Source organism: Hesperophylax consimilis, chromosome 31 (assembly GCF_061612785.1).
Source record: "Hesperophylax consimilis isolate HC1 chromosome 31, BYU_Hcon_1.0, whole genome shotgun sequence".
In the NCBI taxonomy this organism is placed as follows: Eukaryota; Metazoa; Arthropoda; class Insecta; order Trichoptera; family Limnephilidae; genus Hesperophylax; species Hesperophylax consimilis.
The window spans coordinates 3,320,402-3,342,263 of NC_142866.1; the positions used below are offsets into that span (position 1 = coordinate 3,320,402).

A 21,862-nucleotide genomic window follows, 5' to 3' on the forward strand; every position below is an offset into this window, starting at 1 on the left:
TGTTAAGCTTTTTCTATCCGAATTAATTTCTTCGAAATGAGAACATTTTAAATTTTCGTAATATCGGAGTAATTCGTTAGTCACTATAATTTAAGCTTTTTCCAAAATAAACATGATATTATTAATATAGGCTGTTCGGTGATTATACACTACACTGTGGGTGATAAATTACTTGGTGTAAAGGAAAGATGGTTGACTACGGGTCGAAGTTTCTCGACTTCTTTCAAAAGGTCTCCCTCAACCAGTCTCTCGCGATCCGGCGCGCCACGCAGCAGGTGGGTAAACACTTCCGCCGCCAAGACCTAGCCTTTTTTAATCATAGCGAATCACTTGGGGGTGACCTATGGCAGGGGTGTTGGTTATCCAATAAATGGTTCCCGGGCCGGCGGTACCTATTAATCTATCTATCAATATATTAATAAAGAAGAGTGGCTTGTGGATACGTTTTTTTTTTTAAATTACTCTCTAGATCTGATTTAGAAAAACTGTGTGTTAAGTGCGGGCAACACCGGGGACTTTGACTATTTATTTATAAATTAGATTGAAATAGCTCGTTCTTTCTAAGTTTGGTCTCACCCTGCATGCCGCAAGTCCCGAAAACCCTTCTGGATGGAAGGAGAGAGAAATGTCCATCTCGTACACGACCCCACTGGATTCTCACTGCACAATGGGTTAAGGTCCTCCCACAGCCGCTGTACCCATATGATGCACAGGCAGTGCCTTAAAGAGTCTGCGACGTTTGCATTAGGTGCGGCGCAGACCACCGAATGCCCGCTGATTATTTGTTAATAAGTCTGTGTAAACTTTGTATTGGGGAATGTAAGCCATAGTTAGAATGGAATATATTATACAAAAGTGAAATTTTTATGTTTATCCAGTGGTCCAGTCGTTATTTTAGAAAAGTGTAGATCGATTGAATGCAGGAGTTCAGAACGATCAAATTTAGAGTGTAATAATTTTAACAAAAAGGAAGGTTGGAATATTTAAAATACTCATTACGATGAGCTAAATTACTTATTCTGAAGGATGTTATGTTTCTATTTTCTTTGGATTCTTTCCACATTATGATTATGAATTTCATAGAAGGGCGACCATATACTTTTCAATTCTAATTGATAATGCATAATGAAAGATTATGTCGGTAGTTTTAAAATAAGCGTTGCTCAAGATTAAGTATTGAAATGAGATACCACAAATTTAAATGAGATTCGTCAAAAAGAGAATCAAAAACGAGGGAGATTCACAAAATACTATTACGAACTAAGTTTAGTACGGAGCAACATCGTTTGGTCAAAATAAACTCAAAGAAATAATATTAAGCGTGTGGGGAACATTAAAAAGCGATTATACCAAATTAAACATTATTAAGCAATTAAATGGAATAAAGCAGTCTTGCAAAACTTTATTTACTGTCGTTACAATAAAGGTAAATAGCAAAGACTAAAAGAGACCAAGACATCGCTTCTAAACTAGTCCCAGCGAGAGAACTAGACACCGTGCTAGCCGACCTGGATAGGCTGGGGGAGAAAGGATTGTTGGAAGCAAAAATAAATTAATTGTCGTAGGTGGAATGGCTTCATGGAGGGAACAGCTCTTCTTACCAGACTTTAATTAGTAGAGATTCAATGAGGCTGGAACTGAGTCATTTAGATACTCGATTATATTTTGTGTATACACTATAAATAAAACAAATAAAGAATATTCTTTAAGTTAACATAGAAGAAATATTTAAATATACATTCAGAATAGCACCAGTGATTAGCCACGAAATCGATACCGAAAATTGAAAAATTACGAAAAACAGATAATACGTTTTCTCGGTAGATCTTTATACCCAAGTTCTCCCAACACGAGATTTATAATGTCATTTTTAAATGTTTGTATATTCGAGGGCGTATAATTAAATAAAAACACACGAGAGAGCGTCGCTAAAAATTCAATTACGAGAATAACTGCCACAAACCAAAATAAGACATCATACCGAAGGGCCAAAGCATCGTAACTTATTATTGTTAACATTGCAGTAAAGCAAGACGGCTACAAGTCGTAACCATTACTTCAGCTATGTGGGCAAATATACTTTATTCGCAATAAAAAAAATGAAGCCGGGAAACGCATCTGGCATTAAAAACAGTTAATTTCATTTAATGACAAAAAGCGCATTGTTGTAGAACATAACCCGGCAGTAAAACACTCCACGTATAAGAGAAAAACGTACTAAATGTGTAGCCCAGTGGGGATGAAGACGCGCAGAGTGGAATGACATGTGTCTTTTACATTTTAGGTATTCCCTCTAAATCTGGCTAAGGTTTAATTATTTTAAGACAGTCAAAAACATTGTTTGTAGTAGATCATTTGTTGGGTAGTAGATCCTTGTTTTGAAAAGGAATTATTTACTCACTGTTGGATTCAATCGTGATCTAAAAAAATACCTTACCTAATATAATATTTATCATCAATTAGGTATCAACTCAAAATGTATTTTCAAAAGTCAAGTTTCAGGCTTCAAGTCCAGGTGACGCCAGATTTCTGTAAAGTTTCTGTAAATTCTGTTATTTTTATAATATTCAACAATAATTGCAATTATTTTTTAGAAAATACATTAAATGGTAATGGCTGCGCGTTAAAAAATGTTATCTTTATAAATGTTTGAGGTTTATCTTAATTTATCTGGTTTACGTTAAAGTGTTTCTTGTTACAAGCTTAGGATCAGTCTTCCGTACAAAGCCTCCTTCGTTTCATGTAACATTAGTGAAAAAAATACTATAAGCTAATAATCCATCAAATAATGCTTGTCGAACCACTTTTCTAAAGCATGTTATCTTCTAAAAGTGTAACGTCATCTTGTGAAACGTTCAATCTCTAGAATAAAGCAGATAATCTTTTTGGATATCTTCACTAAGAAAGACTATCGAACGGTGAGTTGCGATGTCATGCAATGTATCGAAACATTATAGGTATTTATAATTTAAAAAATATATCTATCGTCTATAATGACTCAATTATGTTTTAAACTATTTAATATTTTTATAAAATTAATATAATACATTCCATATCCATATTTTCGTAGGCAAATGATATTTCTAAAAAGTCATTTATTTTATCGCAAAAAATATTCTGGGTTCATCCTCTGTTTTCTGAAGCAGTGAAAACTTGTACGTTGAGCTCTAGTGTTTTAGAATATTTTTCTACCCGATATTAACACCTATTTTCAGGTAGTAAAATTATTTCCAGGAAGAATTATTTATCTTTGAAATATCCATTTTATGGTTTTACAGAGTCTTAAGACTAGTCATTGCTTGTACTATTTTAAAGGGCGAAATTAAGTAATTAGACTTAGTCGGCTAGCAATTAATTCTAGTTATAAAATAATTACAAAATGAAAAAGATTTTTTGTTTTAAACCACTTAATTTTATTATATACGTCGACCGGTGTCGGTTGTTCCCAGCCTTCTTCAGGACAATAAATATATAAACTGGTTTACCGGTTATAATAAAATTAAGTGGTTTAAAACAAAAAATCTTTTTCATTTTGTATAATGTCAAGCCACAAAGTGTTTTCTTTCTTCGATAATATAAAATAATTCATATTTTTTTCCCAACCGTATAAAAGTGAAGGTATATCTAAAATACCATAAATTTTCGAATGAAATTAAACACAAATACGTTACAACCACGAAAATCTTCAAAGATATTGAAAAGCAAAAAACATACATAATATTAAATAATTAGTTACATTTTCTCAAGACGGCTTACATATTGAGCAATGTACACTTGTCTACTTGACTTAAAAATAAATATTTGCCTGATTTTTACCCCGTTATATCTGGGTTCACAGAAATATTTTATAACTGTGTCATGGACGTCATCAATGTGCAAAATACATAACATAGAATATAAACTGTGAAAGAACTTGTTATATTAATTAATTAGAGAACTTGCGAAATGGCAGCCTTAGTCGGAAGGTTGTATTCGTGCGGATAATTTCTATGACGCAATATTGTGGAAAATTTCAGAAATCTCTCATATTTCAGAAATTTCCGTGCGCAAAGCTACATTTAATTACTATGAAATTATTTTTGGAAAATATAATGTTAAGTAATAAAAAGGATTTCTTCTAACCTTTAAAAGACTTTCTTAAAAGTATTTTCCAATCGATCATTGTTAATAATATTTACATTGATTGTTTTTATGAAAAATCGATGGCAATATATAAATCCATACAATTTGTTTAAATACCGTTTATTCACCGTTGAGATTTATCAAAATAATGGAACTGGATACTACGAGTAATAGAAAGCGAAAAAAACACAAGAAATGAATTATTTCCGAACGTTTGTATTGCTTTATCCGGTTCAATCATAAAAACAAAACATTACAAATCGGTCAATAATATTATAAAATTGGAACGGAATATTTGATGAACTTTATACAGGGTGTATCGGCACGTACCCGACAAACTTTAACAAGCTATTCCTTAGCATATTTGGAGTAAAAAATCTTATGTGCACTTTGCTGTCCGGTAACGTTTTTTTTAATAAAAAATTTACCATTCATATTTTCACCACATGTCACCACAGTTTTATCCTTTGTCAAAGTTTGAAAACCCATCTGGCAATATTTTATTCGAATTCCGTTGAATAATGTACGTGTGTACCTATATTGGCGCGCTTTTACAATCACAACGAAATGGCACGGCACCATTCGTCTCATTTTTAACTATTATTATTTAGTGTGTGCGAAAGAGCGAAGACGCTTTTCGACATACTTGCTTATAACAGCTGTTTAACACGAAAAGCAATGCCAATGACAGTGATGTAGTGTGGAAATTTTTATTATTTTTGTTTTTAATTGAAAAAAAAATGCTACCGGACAGCAAAGTGCCCATAACATTTTTACTCCAAATGTGCTAAGGAATAGCTGGTTAAAGTTTGTCGGGTTAGTGCCTATACACCCTGTATACAGTGTAATAATAATAATAATAATAATATTACGTGTATTTCTTAAACGTAGTATATCTATTTATTTTCGAAACTGTTGTGTCTCTTTCAAATTGGATACATCGTTTCAGTCCTGTCGTTGACGCATGTACTGAAGTTTTAACTAGCTCCAAAATGATTATTTATTTTAGTTATTTTCCATGGAGTATTTATAAAGTAGATGCAAAATTTTAAGCTGAAAAAAATATCATACCTTAGAAATTCGCAACATGTGTTCCGTGATTGATTTTTTTTGTGTAACTACCTATATTTCATAAAAATTAACATGCATATTAATAATAGAAAATTTTCAATTGCGCTAAGAATCCTCTTATATATTTGATTTAAAAACAATAAAAACAAAAGTTCAGAAATTCGGAAAGGTCGCTAAACCTTTCATATTATTAATGTCATTATTCATCCGAGCGAATAAAATCTTTTACGGTGTATCCAAAATATGAAAACATAATAATATTTCAATATAGAATTTCATCTCCTCATATTGTGATTAATTGACACGGGTTATAATCACGCCGGATGAATAGGTCAAAATGTGATAAATATATTATAACAGCGAGGTAGTGAAAATGTCAAATGTGTCGTTTCTCATCAATGAACACAGTTTCATATTTTATGAGAGTGTTTCTCATTTAAAAAGTAGGTACCTACATAAACAAACACCTTTGACGTGCGGCGACTTTTTACAACATTTAGAGAGGTTTTTTTTAGTTTTTGCATGTAAAAAGTCTGTTGGGATATATTTTAAGTTTATTCATATATAATGATCGAATTATAAAAAATAATATTTCGGATATAAAACAACCAGTTACAAACATTTTCTTCTAGAAAACGATTCTACCCTAGAATGAGGGGGTAGGAAAAAAGAGTTTACAATTAAATTAATTACATATTGACGTGGAAAGCATTGAATTTCGGATTCAACAATAGATTTTTTTAAACCCAACCTTACCTTATCGTTGACGATATAACAAAATACAATCACAACATAAAGTAAAGTTCATAAACATATGTTATTGTAATAAAAATATCATTTTATAACTAGTTCGTGTATTCATTCTGACATTAATTGGACGATTTATAAATGCCTTTGTAATAAAAACCTTATTAATTACACATTGTTAATTTGAGTACATTATTTTATTAGCATTACGTTACCGAACAAACAATATAGTATACACAAAATTATAGTGTTTTATTTAATAATGAACTTTACAAATCAACTATTTTCAAAAACAAATATAAAATTGTTAACATGGAGTACACCCGTACGTAGAAAAAAATATGATATTAAGATATAAAACTTCGCAAAATTACTTTGTTTAGGTAAAAATATGTTAAGAATTAATTATTTTGTTTTCTGAAACTGCGACTCCTCTGTATTAGTAAATTGGTGTTAGGAGGTGCTGCTGGAATAAGCCCTGCGCAAGTCACCCGAAGGACCAGCCCCAGAACTATGTTTATTGTAATTGTGTTATTGGGACAATTTATTCTATGCATCCGCTAAACTTGCTAGACAGTATTCCTCAATGTTTAAACCCGAGCTTCTGGAACATAAGACGAGCCAATATAGCCATTGGAGTATAGGAAAAAAGAGTAACTCACCCGTCCCAGATTCTCGAAAAATGAATGTTAAAATATAAAATAACCATATCTTATTTCGTGGTAGTGGTTATTTTATACAACAATCCTCCCTGTCTGAGGTATTATTTTACACTGACGTCTAATGAGCTTCAAATAACCGTAAAGTCACTTTATTGACATCTTGCAGAAATTATACCTGTCATTGGGACATTTTGAGATTTTGAGATTTTGAGATTTCCTATCCCCAAGTCTTTGCGAATGCATACCTACCAATCCCATACATATTAGGTCAACTGGTATTTTCTTCCAATGGTAATGTATAGGTACTGTGTGCGATAATAATTTGTGCAAAAATTCCAGTATAAAAATTAGATTTAAACAATTTATGACATTCCTCTATATTATTTTTGTACATTTACTGGACCGGGATTACCCTAGAAAAATTAAGACAAATGAGGAAGTCATAAGGTTTTTAAATCTAATTATTACAGTATTCAAAGGTTCGCAATTAATGGCGCTAAAGGCTCTGTTGTGACCTCTCCCGTTTTCGCATAAGCGATGCATGTAACAGAACGAGAGGTTACAATGGAGCTGAATTATGGCTAGTCAAATCGGATTTCAAATCATATTCCACATTCTCATAAGCGACGCAAGTAAAACATAGAAGAGTTACAACGGAGTTCTAAGCAACAATACCATAACCATGACCGGTACAAACAATATCTAAAGACATAGATATTATGATGCCTCACCGCTAATAGCTTCTTTGAAGCATGTCTCTTTTTCTTATACGCGACGCGTGCATCAGAACAAAAGAGCTTACAACTGAGCGGTAGAACAATAACCACGGCCCGTCAAATAGTATCAAAAGGCAGACCATGGATAACTCCATTTATCCCATTTTTCGTCATTAATAGCTACAGGAATAAAACCAATAACCATGGTCCTTTAAATCGTTACCTATCTAAAGGTGTAAGTGAGAGCTCCGTTCTAACCTCCCATTTTTTTAAAGATAAAGACTCATGAAATAGAAATATACATTACAACGGATATCGGAACATGATATTTCACACTATCCGCCAAATCGATACCTAAAGTCGAACCGCTGATAACTCCTCCGAAAGATGTTTCTTTTTCTTCTGCAACGAATGGATCATCATCCAAATACGTCGACTCCTTAGAATAAAAAGGATCTATTTAATTCTGAAATGTAACACGGTATTAGAGCCTATTACCGTATAAACATTTTGTATCTGATGAAGCCTCGTTTTTCTACTAAAACGAACTTCGGCATCGAATACATAGACGCACATGTAACAGAAAGAGATCTCACAACAGAGTTCACACTTGACGCATGACTTGACGGTATCTACCTGTCCGGCGGAGGTATGCCGCTTGCACAGCATGGCGAGCAGCTCATGCGGCCGTACGTATAGACGGCTGCAGAGTAGAAAGGCGAACAGGAAGCCACGGTCAGCGCCAGGACGCAGCAGGTCTACCAGCGCCTCGAGGGTGCCGCTGACCAGCTGCCCATCACGGTACTCTAGCTCGGACACGACCATCGAGCCATCTCCAGAAGAAGACATCTGTAACAATAACTACAATTAGCACGTAATGTACACGAACCTATTAAATCATGTAAAATGCACAAGTTTGCCATTGAATTTAGTTATTGGAAATGTTTTAATTGAAGCAAATTTTTATGTTTAAAGGCACAAATTGTTGCGCCTTAGTAAATCAGTTTTGGGGATAAATTTGAGTATTACAGTATTTCTGTATGCCTACTTACTAATGAGTAGGTAATACGATTTTTTTTTAAATTTAATAACGTAAGAGTGTATCTACTCGTAAACATACAACTTGATTGACAGTCCTGCCATCGTTTCCACTATTAAATTACATGTGCCGACCAGGAAAAACCCAGACAAAATGTAACATTCTTCTGCAATACATACACAACCAACTATCAAACACACTCACATACCAATAGGATGCGTTACCTGGGTAACAAGTTTGAGGGTACTATTGATATATTTATTGACTCCATTTATAGAACTAAGCATAATCTATACCAGCACTTTGTTGAATCCTACAAATTATAGTAGCGTTGGTAATGTGGTAGTATTGTTCTAGTATATATATTACTGTTATATATTTTACTAATATAGTTTCATAATCAGGATATCAGTTTACTGTTATATCATGCATTTAAAATGAAAGTATAATTTTCGATAGTTATATTCCGTTCTTTAAATCTATATAAGAGGCCGGCTGGGAGTAAAATCAAATAAAATAAAAATAGAATTACAAGCTACGAAGCTTTTCCAAGAAATGCAATTTGTGTAACTTTATTGGATACTTTTAAAAATGAAAAATTCATAATATTATGTCTTTATTTTTAGATGATAATTTTATAGAGCCGAAATGGTTTTTTTATGAAGAAGCTCTCTAACGAAGAACTCGAACGTCGCAAAATTTGAAAAACAAGTCAAAAATGAAGACATAACGCCATAAAGTATGATTTTTTAACTCCACACAGGCCCTGGAAGCCCTCGGGGCCTACGTCATCTTGGGGATGCCGTGTAGAGGATATAAGAGGCAAGTGAGGAGTGAAGCTGGGTCATGAAGAGACAGTGCAACACAGAGGCCGGCAAATCAGTATACAACCGAGCTGTTGAACTTTAAGCACTCATCAATAGAAACGATCCGTTATAATGTGACAAATTTCAACTTTTTACAAATGTTTGGCGTGTTCCCCGACATTACACCGGTGCCGAGAGGACCAATGACGCTTTTTGACGTTATTAAAATATCGGTAGAACAAGAACGGTTATTGCATTCCCACCCGACGCCTTTGTTCTAAAAAATTAAGTTAATTTATTTATTGATACATTATAAGTATATATACCCGTGCTGAGGCCCCCATTTTACAATTTTATGTGACAAACTGTGTATGTAAAAAAAAATTACTGAAATGTATTAAAATTGTGTAAAATTAAACGAATTTAAATGACATAGTAAGAAATAAAATAAATAAAGTAAAGTAAATTTATAAAAATAAAATAATTAAGGCAGTTATAAAAACTAAGCAATATCTATGTAATTATTGGTCCGGCTGTGAATAATATGTGTACTACGTGGGTATGTTTTTTGTTCTTTTAAGATAATTTTATTTTTGTAATGTATCCAGTTTTGGTCTTTAAACATATTTTAATTTTGTTTGTGGAATGTTTTGTTGTTTGAAATTAAGGTAAGAGAATCAGCGCAGTTTCAGCAGTAGTTAAAATATAAATAATAAAAAAAATAAATCATTTCAAAATCAGAATAAACTTGCCAATTGAATGGTTTTAACACTATTTTTTTATTTATCCTTGCCTCATTCACATTCATAGAGCGCCTCATAAATACTCTTATATTATTCTGACACTTGACTTTTGCTACCATTCACATTTGCGTCATATATTCTCCTTACACTCCTTTCTTCGCTCATTCGCTCTACATGCCCAGACCATCTAAGCGTCCCTTTCTTAATCTTACTCATTACACTTACATCAGCCTTGCATTGTTTGCGGATCTCCACATTTCTTACACGATCGTACATGGTTTTACCACACACACGCCTCAGGGATCTTATTTCTACAGCATTTAGTCGACTTTCATCCTTCCTCTGCCAGTTCCATGTCTCACTTCCATACTGTTAATTCAATTAACATTTCCCTAATTGAGAATAACTCGTGTTTAGGGAGGGATATACCTATATGAGTTATGTTGTCTGAAACGTTTTCCGAGCCCTGGCCTAGGGCAATAATGATCGGGATCATTAGTATTGAAGTGCGCTCCGTATCGCTAGCGAGGCGCCACGTAGGTGGTGTTTAGCCTCGGGTAGAGGAACCGATTAACTAATCAATACATTTTGACGTGGAACAGATGAGATGAGCGTGTTGGGGTGGATTTATCCAGATTTAGGCGAGAAGTAGGATTTTTGCACCAACATTATAAATATTATTCCAGCTTCCACACTTGTGTGTAACCATCTTCCACACTTTTGGTACCATTTTTAAAAATTTGGATTCCATCCTCCACGCATTGTAATTCCATCTTCCACACTTTTTCAATCCATCTATCACACTTTAGAGTCCACCTTCCTCGATGCATTGATTATCCATCTTCTATAACCTAGTTCCATCTTTCAGACTTCAACCCTTTTTGATTCATCATCGACACATTGTTGTTTCATCTTCCATGTCTTGTTTCCACCTTCTATACTATTTGATTCCAGCTTCCACACTTTTTGATGAAATACTATTTCCGTTTATTTCTTAAAACCTCGTTTAAAACTGAAGACATAAAGATAGCGCTTTATATTTAAATTTACCAAGATGCATACGAGAATCTATCCCTATAATGTTGTTATATCAATATCTACTTATATGCCTAACATATTATTTTATCGAATCACCTTTTAATAAACATAGCTAATAGTTATTCATGCAAAGTGCATCTCAATCAAGTTTATCGTCGATTGAAAACAACAATCACATTGATAAAAAAACACAATTCCCATAATTGAAATAAACAATTAGGTGCATCGAATTACAATTCAAAAGCATTCCCTGTTTTCATAAATATTTATGTCCAATGTACAAAATTCAGCATTCAGGAGATTGTATCGGTCAGTTTATGTGGCGTTAACTCACAATAGAGATCACAGACCGCCAACCGAGAATTTAATCTCTTTGTTCAACATTAATGTTCCGCTAAATGTTTTACGAATTTTGGTGGTTTTCCAGAGCAAAATGTTTAGCTTTAAAAACTTTAATAATAAATCAGGTTTATGTATATAATACTTTTCACAGCTGTAATGTTAGTTTTGTAAATTTCAAAATGTCACTATTCAAGAAAGCTGCTTTCCAATTGTATCAATGCTCCCACAATTTGTTGGTTATTAACTACTGAATTAATATGAAGCATTTCACAAAACAAAACCACGTAATATCATTAGTGTCAACAATGCCAATATAATTAGGGATGGCTAGCTGTATTTGATTTGTAGATAGATATACAAATTCAGGGTGTCCGGGGGCAAAGTGCATAAACTTCGGGAGATGATTATACATGATGGTAAGAGTAAAAAAGGTTAATAACTTTTTCAGAAATTTCGTTTTTGTTTTTCCATACAAAAATATTTTTCCACTAGAGAACATTATTTTCTCCACACAAACAATTCAACTTTTATACCTTAAAACGTTGAAATTTCTAAAAATATATTTTTCCTTTTTACTTGTACCCCGGACATCCTGTTTGTACATTTTAGACTAGATACGTTGGCACTCTTTGATTAATTAATCAAAATAAGCCGCATAAACCAATTTCCCAAATAACTTCTCTAAATGCATGCGGTATTGGTATAATGCTAATTACTAAACAAACTTGTTTAAAAATATACAAACTATTTTAAATATCAGTGTTGGGTATTAATATGAACTATTTTTTTCTTTCTTCGGAATTAACCAACAAAAATTTGAAATATTTTTATTTATTTATTTATCGTTTCTTTACCTTTTTTAAGTTAGAATTTTTAACCTCACTAGGACAAGCCTGTGTTGAGGTATATGTTTATTTGAGGAGTTTTATTTTGTACTGTACTCTTGTCACACATGTTTTACAATTCGATTTAAAAAATAAATAACAATATTAATAATAAACCTATCATTTCTTTTATACTTAATGAGAACATCCGAAAATGACGCAAGTCTACGTAGTGAAATGAGTACGTTTGTTAACTGCTCGGAGGAAACGAAAACATATTTCCGTATGACTTGTAGAAGTTTCTGATCGAAACGAACTCTCTATTATTTTAAGTTATCATGTGAACTATATTTTCTGGTCTGTGTTTTAGTTTTCACAATGTTTTTTTTTAAAACTGTTTTTTTAATTTTTTTGTCATATTAATAAATAAACATCACTTCATCAATAACGGCAAAATAATTTAAATATATATATCTATCAGGGAGCGAAAAACCTACTCAATTTCAGTTAGTAGAGTACATTGATTTTTTTAAGACAGGCAAACATTCCCGGGTTACTAATAACCTGACAATATTTTCTATTGCTCGTGTCGTGATGGAGGACTTAGCCAGTCGAGGACTTGAACTCACGACGCCTGGGTGAGACCCAGACGCGATGCCATCCTAGCCACAGACCGGTCTGATTGAACCTTGAAAATTTCCCACGGGGATTCTGAAAGTTTTTGTTTATAAGTTTGTCCTATTCTAAAGACAACAGCTTAACGGAATCCGCACAGATATAATTAATCCGATCTTACGTGGTCGCTCACCGATGTATTGGTGATCTTTGGAAGCGTCGCTGACACAATAAGTATTTGTTTGAGGTGATCATTAATTCCCAGCTATGAGGTAAGCTTAGCTTAGTCTGGGTGTAATCACTTGAGGACAGAGACCATTTAATACGGACTCACCACAACTAATCCAATAGGACTAGCTCGGGTCAACATGCAAATATGTAGATCTAAGTCTTCACACTTACGGAGTATGGACCCACATACGTGTGAATGTAAACCTGTAAATGTCATTAGACATTATTTTTTTTAAATTTAATGCTAATTGGTCTATGTCTATGTAGTATGGGCGAATTCTTTAAGCCGTACCTTTTGACAGGAATGCGGAAAAAACTTAGAAAGTAACATTATCATACAGCTCAATTTCCAATACAAGAAGATAAAATTTCCATCTATTAATGAAAAATTTGTTTACGAATGTTGTAAACATCGAATTTGTTATGTTGAAAATATCGATATTTTTTGTAAACTCGTTTGTTCAACTATTTAGGTGAGGAATTAGCGAGTTTGTTTCATAATTTATATGTTAACAGTGACAACGAAAAAGGTCCTAATGTGGCGAGTAGGTACTCTTATGTTAAATACACAGGAGTTCGCAACAGTCAAGCCAATTTCACAATATAAAAACAGAAAAATTAGACGCTTATCCTTCGTCGATCCTAAAGTTCATATATGTTTTAGGTAACTAATGAGTCAAGTAGAATTTTTATGACAGAAAGTTCTAATGGTTCTCAGCAAAAATCCTAATGTATTCATGCTATTGTTTTTAATGTGATTTATATGATTTACAAATTGTAGTTTTCTATCAAAAGTCTCAAATTTTAGTTGACATCTAAAGTTGTATATAGTGTATCGCATAATTTAATTGTATTAGAGATTTGTTTCAAGAGAAAGCTATCGTTTTACAACTGTTAATATTTAGAAATAAATTGTTGGTTACACACCAATTATAATATTCATTTAGGTTTGATATAAGCTCTTGGTAACCAAATTAACAATTTGCCCTATCTTCCTAAATTCTTTAGTTTGTGAAGAAGTCATTTATGTGATATTTTATCAAATACCGGAAATCGGTATATAATAGATTGCGAACCAAATTAGAAATTTGATCTTTATTCCTAAGTCCTTTGTGAAATCTGTATATAATATCGTCGATTTGATTTTTTTTTATAAATGCATTAGAAAAGTAATATAAAAGAAAAAATGGCAAAATCTAAGCATATGTTATATGCATTTTCGGGTTCTAAAAGATTAGATTTCCCAGTGTATTGGATCTTCCTACATAGTTGAAAATATAGCCCATATTATACATAACATTTGGAAACCGCTGGTACTAAATTTAAGAAAATTTAATTTCATTCATATACAAGAGTTCTAAAAGATTATATCTTCCTTCAACTTGTCATATAGCAAACTTGCGTATTCAATTTCTGAAATACGTGTGTGTGTTGATCGACTTCCACGTGTCATGTTTCGCCAAAGAGAAGCTTTAGATCAAGGCTGCCCAACCTTTTTAACAGTTGGGCCAAATTGACGATTTTGAATCACTGGCGGGCCACCACCACTGAATACCTGACGGTTCCTATTTCCATGGGGGGGGGGTTGTTAGAGAATTTCGCTGAGAAAAAATTCCATATGTGATATGTGATACAGAAAAAACATCATATGTGATTCCCCACAACAATTTTTCGAATTCCATGGGGGGGGGGGTGGCTACAAGATTCCATTTCGGAAGCAAAAAATACTACATCAAAACCGGTGTATTTTTGTTTAAAAAGTAAGTTCAACAGGTTAGATTTTTTCGTCGCTGATTCTCGTTCTGAGTAGCCCAAATAGCGATAAATGGCCTTCGTTGGCAACACTGGTGACCGCGCGCAAGCGGCATGGTTTGTTTTACCGCGGGCCCGCGACACTTTTTCGAATTGGCGGATTGGCGGGTTTTTTGAAAATGGTTTACGCGGGCCACTTATAATTCGTTCGCGGGCCACTTTATGGCTTCGAGGGAAAATGGGGGGTGGCAAAAGACTACAAGTGGGCTGTGAAAAGCTGAAATGGCGGTCAGAGGATTTAAAAAAACATCTTAATTTATTCAATATTAGTCTTACGTATATCGTTTATCTTTGCGAAAATCTTGCATTTGATCCTTATTTGAACCGTTTATTTAGAGAATAGGTATCTATTAATAATGGATGAATAGTATTTTTTGTTATTTAGATAATATTGCTTAAAAAAAAATTTTTTTTAATTAAGAAACAGACATTTCCGGGTTACAAATAATATCAAAATGTTGAAAATCCACCGATTTCCATCATTTTAAGTGGAAAATTTGGATTGTGCAATGATGGAGGATCAAGTAAAGGATCGAACCCCCAACATCCGAGTGGAACCAATAACTACCAGGCTACCGACCGGTTGGTTGTGATTTCAAAACATGTGGTTTTCGCTTAAATTTTCGCTCTTTCCGTGAGTTTTGACATATTTTTTAATGTTAAGGTGGGGGAAGGGGCATGGCAGAAAAATAAACTTATGAAGTGGGCTGTCAGTCAGGTTGGGAACCACTGCTTTAGATAATATGAAACACCAAAACGCCACATAAGAAATAATTTCACATAAACAGGTTCGAACAGATACGATCTCAATAAATTGGCGAGAAAACTCATACACACAAATTTTATTAACCAATAAGGCATTGAGAGAATTTCACGTATCATGTATCGCAAGTCACAAAATGAGAATCTTTATATAATAATATGATACGTATATGCGACATAGTATGAGAAACAAAGCCCGCAAAATAAGGAACCTAGCCGTTATAACACCATATAATGGCATTAAATGGGGTTGATTTAAACTTTCCGGCATCATTAAGCGTGTAATCCCTTGGAAAGACTTTTCCCGTCGCATCCGCCAATGCGGTGAGGAAGCCGCAGCCAGAATCTCGAATGCTGTTAGCAGGAACAAAAGATTGCCACGTGGAATATTGTGATAGTCCGCACTCCGAAGAGATGAAGTAATATGAAGATAAGCATAGAAATACAAATAGTGTTGGAAGTGGTCTATTAAGAATTCAAATATAAACTGATTTCTCCTATCTCCAGCCCCTTTGACTCCTAGTCCCCAGACGGGCCAAGAAATTGAGCATCTGTTTGAGAAATAACTTCGGTGTTTAAAAATATTTTGATCAATTTCATCGGAAGTAAGACTGAATTGACCTTACTTCGGGTTACTGTCATGCCCACTGCATGTATATCGGTTTGTCTCTCCAATGAAGATAAAATTACGAAAAATAATTCTTGGGTCACAATTTGAAAATGTTTATTACGGACCTCATTAATATTAATTGTTTTTTTTTTGTAACTTCCAATTTTTTTTTTTTTAATTATCGAACTTCTTACTCAGATTATTTCTATTTTTTTCTTCTTTAAATCTTCAACAAATAAATAACTTCTGCTGACAAGTGACCGTCTTATAATAATCCACTGTATACAGTATCTACCTACATACCTTGGTATGGTACGTGGTATGTGATGTACAATTGGTCAACGTCTGTATTTAAAGAAATCATTAACGTACGTTTTTCACATAAATAATCTAAGTAAAATATTGTTAATAAAATCTAAAAACTTTTATATGTGTATATATAAAAAAATTGTATTTTTATATATCAATGCTAGTTCCTCCAACCTAACTAATCTAATAAATCATTATACGATACATTAAACACTCACCTAGAACATTCAGTTTATCGTATTTTCCACCCTGTTAAATTTGATGTGATTAATTTAATTTACTTTAATTGATATAATCAATTAATTTAAACTTTTATTTAAATTTAATTATTTATAATTTTATTTATTTATTTTAATAAATTTACCAATTTATAATTTAATTTAAAAATCTTTAAAAGACAACAATATCACGCATTTTATGATAGGATACCTATCCGTTATGATTGCAAAAGTGACGATATATCGAATAAAGATATTATTTTTGCTTGGTAAAACTATACATATTATTATTAAAAAACTTCATAACTTTATTTTTTTTTCAAACATCGATATTGTTAAATTTTCTGAGGGTAATTGATGTCAATACATAACAAACAAACATATTTATTTTTAAAATGCGTCAAACATAAAATTACATCCAATAAGTTCATCGGAGTGTATTAATAAACTAAAATTCAATTAAATGTAATGAAATAAGTCTACACAACGTTCCAGTTGCATTGGATTTCTGATGGTGTCCCGCCCTGTCGCACTTCCGAAGCGCTCTGTGGAATGCACTGTACGGCGCGTGCGGTGTGTCTAATCATGTGAGTGTTAATTCGATACCGGTTAATCTGTATGTCATGTAATAAGTATCGGTTGGTAAAGGATTGATTCAAAATCAATGGACTATGATTTCTGAAACACCAGCCATAGAGAGAAAATTTTAAAAAATTCAACGATATAATTTAATTGAAATGTACGAGCAAATATTGGCGAACTTCTGTCTTCGTCACGTTTTTAGTTTGAATTTATAAAACGGAAAAGTTTTATCGGGGCGAACTGAACATGTGTATTTTTGTTTAATATAATCGCAACGTGGAATGAATTTATTCGTGTGACACAGTTCATAATTTTTATGCGAAAATGTTTTTACTTTACTTTTCTGAATTGACTGGAGTCCTGTTTTATCTCGATCATTTGACATTTCAACGCACTGTATATTTGTTTACATAGGTCTCAATCGTAACAGATTAGGATAACTAACAGAAAGGATTGCTTTGATATTGAATAAAAGAAAGATGAAGTTAACTTAATTTATTTAAAACAAATAGTAATATGAGACTCTCAAATTGGCATGGTTTACATATTCTCAAGGGTGTGTGCTGCGAAACGAAGATCGCAAGCACGGTTGGAATTAATGGTAGCAATTTACAATTTGTGACAAACGTTTACAAAGAATATTGTCTGACCTGTTTCTCAGATGGGCGCCACACAGCTCTTAGAAAAGAACTGTAAAACTTATAAAGGTTTACATGATGACCAGCGATTACATCAGTCAAATCAAATCAGCCATCAAAATCTCCCGTAAAGTTTGTCGTCTGGAGCAGTTGCTCGAATCCTTCCAGAAGAACATGATATATAATGCGAAAAAAACAGCACTGTTGGTCATAAAACACGGGGAAGGCCCAAAAAACATTCCCCCAGTCTTTTTGAATGGTGAGATTCTGAAAACAGTAGAAACCACAAAATATCTAGGACATATCATCAACAACAAGTTAACGGATGATGAAGATATTGACAGGCAGAGGCGTGTACTGAGTATAAAATGTAACATACTCAGTAGAAGATTTCGGCTCTGTAGTCCACGAGTGAAAAGGACGCTCTTCTTAGCCTTTTGCACCACCCTGTACACATGCGAGCTCTGGGCTAATTTCAAGAAAAGAACAATGGAAAGGCTTCGGGTGCAATATAACAACGCTTACCGATTGATGTTCGGACTCCCCAGGCACTGCAGTGCCTCCTCAATGTTTGCAGAAGGGCGAGTTCCAGGATTTACAGCTCTGTTAAGAACCAGGATTGCAGGACTGAGGGAAAGGATAAACCATTCCAGAAACATTATTATCATAAAATCCCGTCTGACTTCAGGATCGAGCATCGAAGACCATTGGAGAAAGATACTTGCTCCCACAATCTCAGATCCGATGGATTCCCGTGCTTCTCTGCTTTAACTTAATTTCATTTTCTATTTAATTTTTTAATTTATTAATCTCTTTTTATTTATTTTACTATATGTAAATACTATTTGTACTTATATCCTCTATGGGATGTGTGGGATTGCACTAACCTCCCCACATCCTGGAATAAAGAATTTATTATTAATATTATATATAGAGGTGTTTTATTTTGGCACGTTCAGGGTTGCCACCGTCCTCAAGAGATGTATTTTTTGGCTTGATTTTAGCTAGATAAGTTTGCGAACATGAGTTGTAAATTCCGATATCACGTATATTTTTCGGATTCCATAATGCTGGATCCCTTAATATAGATGTAAATACTTCCGATGTTATTATTCCATTCGTATTTAAAGTTAGTTCGAGGGGTTGGTGGTCAGTCCAATCAACATCGTAATGTATTTTCATATCGATAATTTGTTTGTAAATATTTTTCGTAACTAGACAGTGGTCTAACCACCTGGTAGTACTATGCGCGTCACTGACGTATGTGTAAGAATTCTCAGGTAAAATTTCGGTGTCGGCACAAATGTATTCGAATTCTTGACAAAAAGATTTTAGTTCTATTCCAAAGAGTGAGTCGGGATTAGCGTTGAAGTCTCCGATAATAATTGAATTGATATAATCTTTGTCGTCAATGATCGTTTGTATGGAGGCCAGGCAGTTGGTAAACTCCAGAAAGTTGTCAGTTAAGCAAGTCGGCATATAGATCGTGAAGATGGTTAAATTTTCAGTATTCAGACTCACCTCGATTCCGGCCATACGACAATTGTCCATCGGGATTGTGGTAACCCTTAAATTTTGCTTGTAAATTATCCCAACTCCGCCGTACGGCCTACCTAGTAGGGGACCGTTAGCTATATTGACGGCAGAGGTGCCCAAGCTATTGAAATGCGGATGAATATTAGACAAAAATTCAATCTCTGTTGGGAGTAGCCACGTTTCTTGGACTAGTATAATGTCATATGATTCGCAGAGATCGTGAATAAATTTTTCGGAGCTACGGACCGATCTGCAGTTAATCGAAATAATTCTTAATTTATCGGTTGTCATTTTGATTTTTGGTTGATGTACGCGATTCTATATATTTACGGAATACAATTCCTTCCGGCCATAGTTCTTCCACCAGGTATTTCGGCCCTTCAGTTGCTCTTACAGAAAGTTTAAAGGTGTTAAATGGCGTAGGACGGTAAGGCTTAATTTTTTCGATCTTAGTATTTTCGAGACCATTATCTGCAAGGTAGGTCTTTACGTCGTCCTCGGTAGTTTCCAATGTAAACCTTGAAATATAAATTGACGTAATTAAATCTGCCGACTTCAGTGTCGTTGAGGTTGCTTTTCCTCTCAAGTTGCGTTTGGGTTTTCTAGTTACTAATGTAAATCCTCTCTCATCTTCCGCAGGAGGCCGAGGCCGCGGACCGCGGTCACGCGATACCTGTTTATTATTTTGTTTTAAAGCGTGTGCGAAGTTCATTCCCGGCTGCACTGGACTATTTGTAGTGTGTTCGTTCATTGTCTTTGTGTGTGTGGTTAACACTGCATTACTAGAACCAGTCGATAAGTAGGATGCGCCGCCCGTCGGTATTTGTTTATTATCTGGAAATGGTCGCTTACCCACATTTAAGTGGTTAATAATTACTTCCGAATTCCCAGTTAAGTCACTTTGTTTGTTTGGGACCTGAATATTTGCAATTTGCTCTCTTATTAGTGCCAGTTCTTGTTTTATGTCTTCATTTTTTGTGGTCGATGAATCTTTTAGTTCGGTTTTTATATGAGTTATTTCCGTTTTCAGTGCATTGAGTTCCTTAAGGAGTTTGGACACATCTATGCTGTCGAAGTTGATGGGAGGCAATTTATGCAATTGTTTAGCAGCGAACACTGGTAGCTTATCAGGATCGGTCTCCTTCAATGCTCTCAGGATGTCCTGGAGGTCTCGGCTGATTCTGCCATCTCCTTTCCGCAAAGTACGTTTATCCGGAAGCTTTTCAAACAGGATAGTTTTCGCCTCCTTTATTTCCTCTTCGGAGTAAGTAGAGATGCATAATTGTGTAATTGCAATCTCATCCAGAGTGTCTGCTTTGTTTTGAATGAACGTAAGACACTCGTTTATAATTATATTACATGAGTTACACGACATAGCGATGCGATACCTTCTTCTCTCGCGACAATGTCTATATATATTTTTTAACATGAAAATTCATTTACTTTAGTATAAATTTTTAATCAATTATTTAGATCGCAATGAAGTGTGTTTTTACCATGTCCCATTTCTGCATTCAATTTAAAAAAATTAGGCATGTAAGTTTTTTGTATAAATTTGGAACAACATCGAACAAAATCAAGAACATTTCTGGTAAACAATCCGTTGGTTCCATTCCGTGACCACATTTATTCATTTTTAAAGCTTTTTTAGTGGCTTTTAAAGAAATTTATTTAATATATGTTCAATTGTATTACTGTGAAATGTTATTTTATTTTTTTATACATAACTGAAGTGTCCCATCAACAATCTATTGTATCTATCAATAAATTGAAGATTTTCTCTGAAGAATACACACAATTACCATTCATTAGCATGCTAGGCCTTGAGAAGTACATATTATGGTACATAGGTCTCAGAATATCAGCACTGAAAATCCCAACTTCTAGTAATCTGGTATTGGTGGAAATGTTTAAATAAAACTTAAAATTAACTAATTAAAAGTATAAAAATTGTAAAATAATGAACAAATTTTGGCGAAAAAGCCATTATACTGCAGACACTTCTCGATCTATCTGCTGGCGCTTGGCGGTGAATATTCCCCGATTAGATTTTCCAGCAAACTACCACTCGGTGACCGGAATGCAAACCTGCCCGGATGCGCCAGTATCCGGCTCATCTCTATCTGAATTCAATTTGGACTTAATCGGTTGGGAATTTTGCTTAGATTTGGGTCACTTCGTGTGGCGTGTAAATATATTGATTTAAGATTTTTTTGTATACAGTCATGTGTCAATATAAGCATCGGTACTTGGAATATCACACATTCAATCTGGGAACAGAATTCAGTTAACCCTTAGGATACGACCAACTACAATTGCAGTTCAGTGAAATCATGACTACCTTAAGGTGCACTGCGATATTTGGGTCACTTCGTGTGGCGTGTAAATGTATTGATTTAGGATTTTTTGTTTACAGTCATATTGTGTCAATAAAGGCAT

The 21,862-nt window shown here is 33.9% G+C and overlaps 1 protein-coding gene across 2 annotated transcripts in view; it reads right to left on the bottom strand.

The window, feature by feature from the left end:
* The window catches only part of LOC149409349 (ras-GEF domain-containing family member 1B-like), a 254,186-nt gene that overhangs the window by 24,206 nt on the left and 208,118 nt on the right, over nucleotides 1-21,862 (bottom strand). For both annotated transcript variants that reach the window (XM_089649899.1, XM_089649900.1), the window contains one exon: nucleotides 7,955-8,167. In XM_089649899.1, the coding sequence (XP_089506025.1) occupies nucleotides 7,955-8,167 (213 nt within the window). The remainder of the gene's footprint in view (nucleotides 1-7,954; nucleotides 8,168-21,862) is intronic.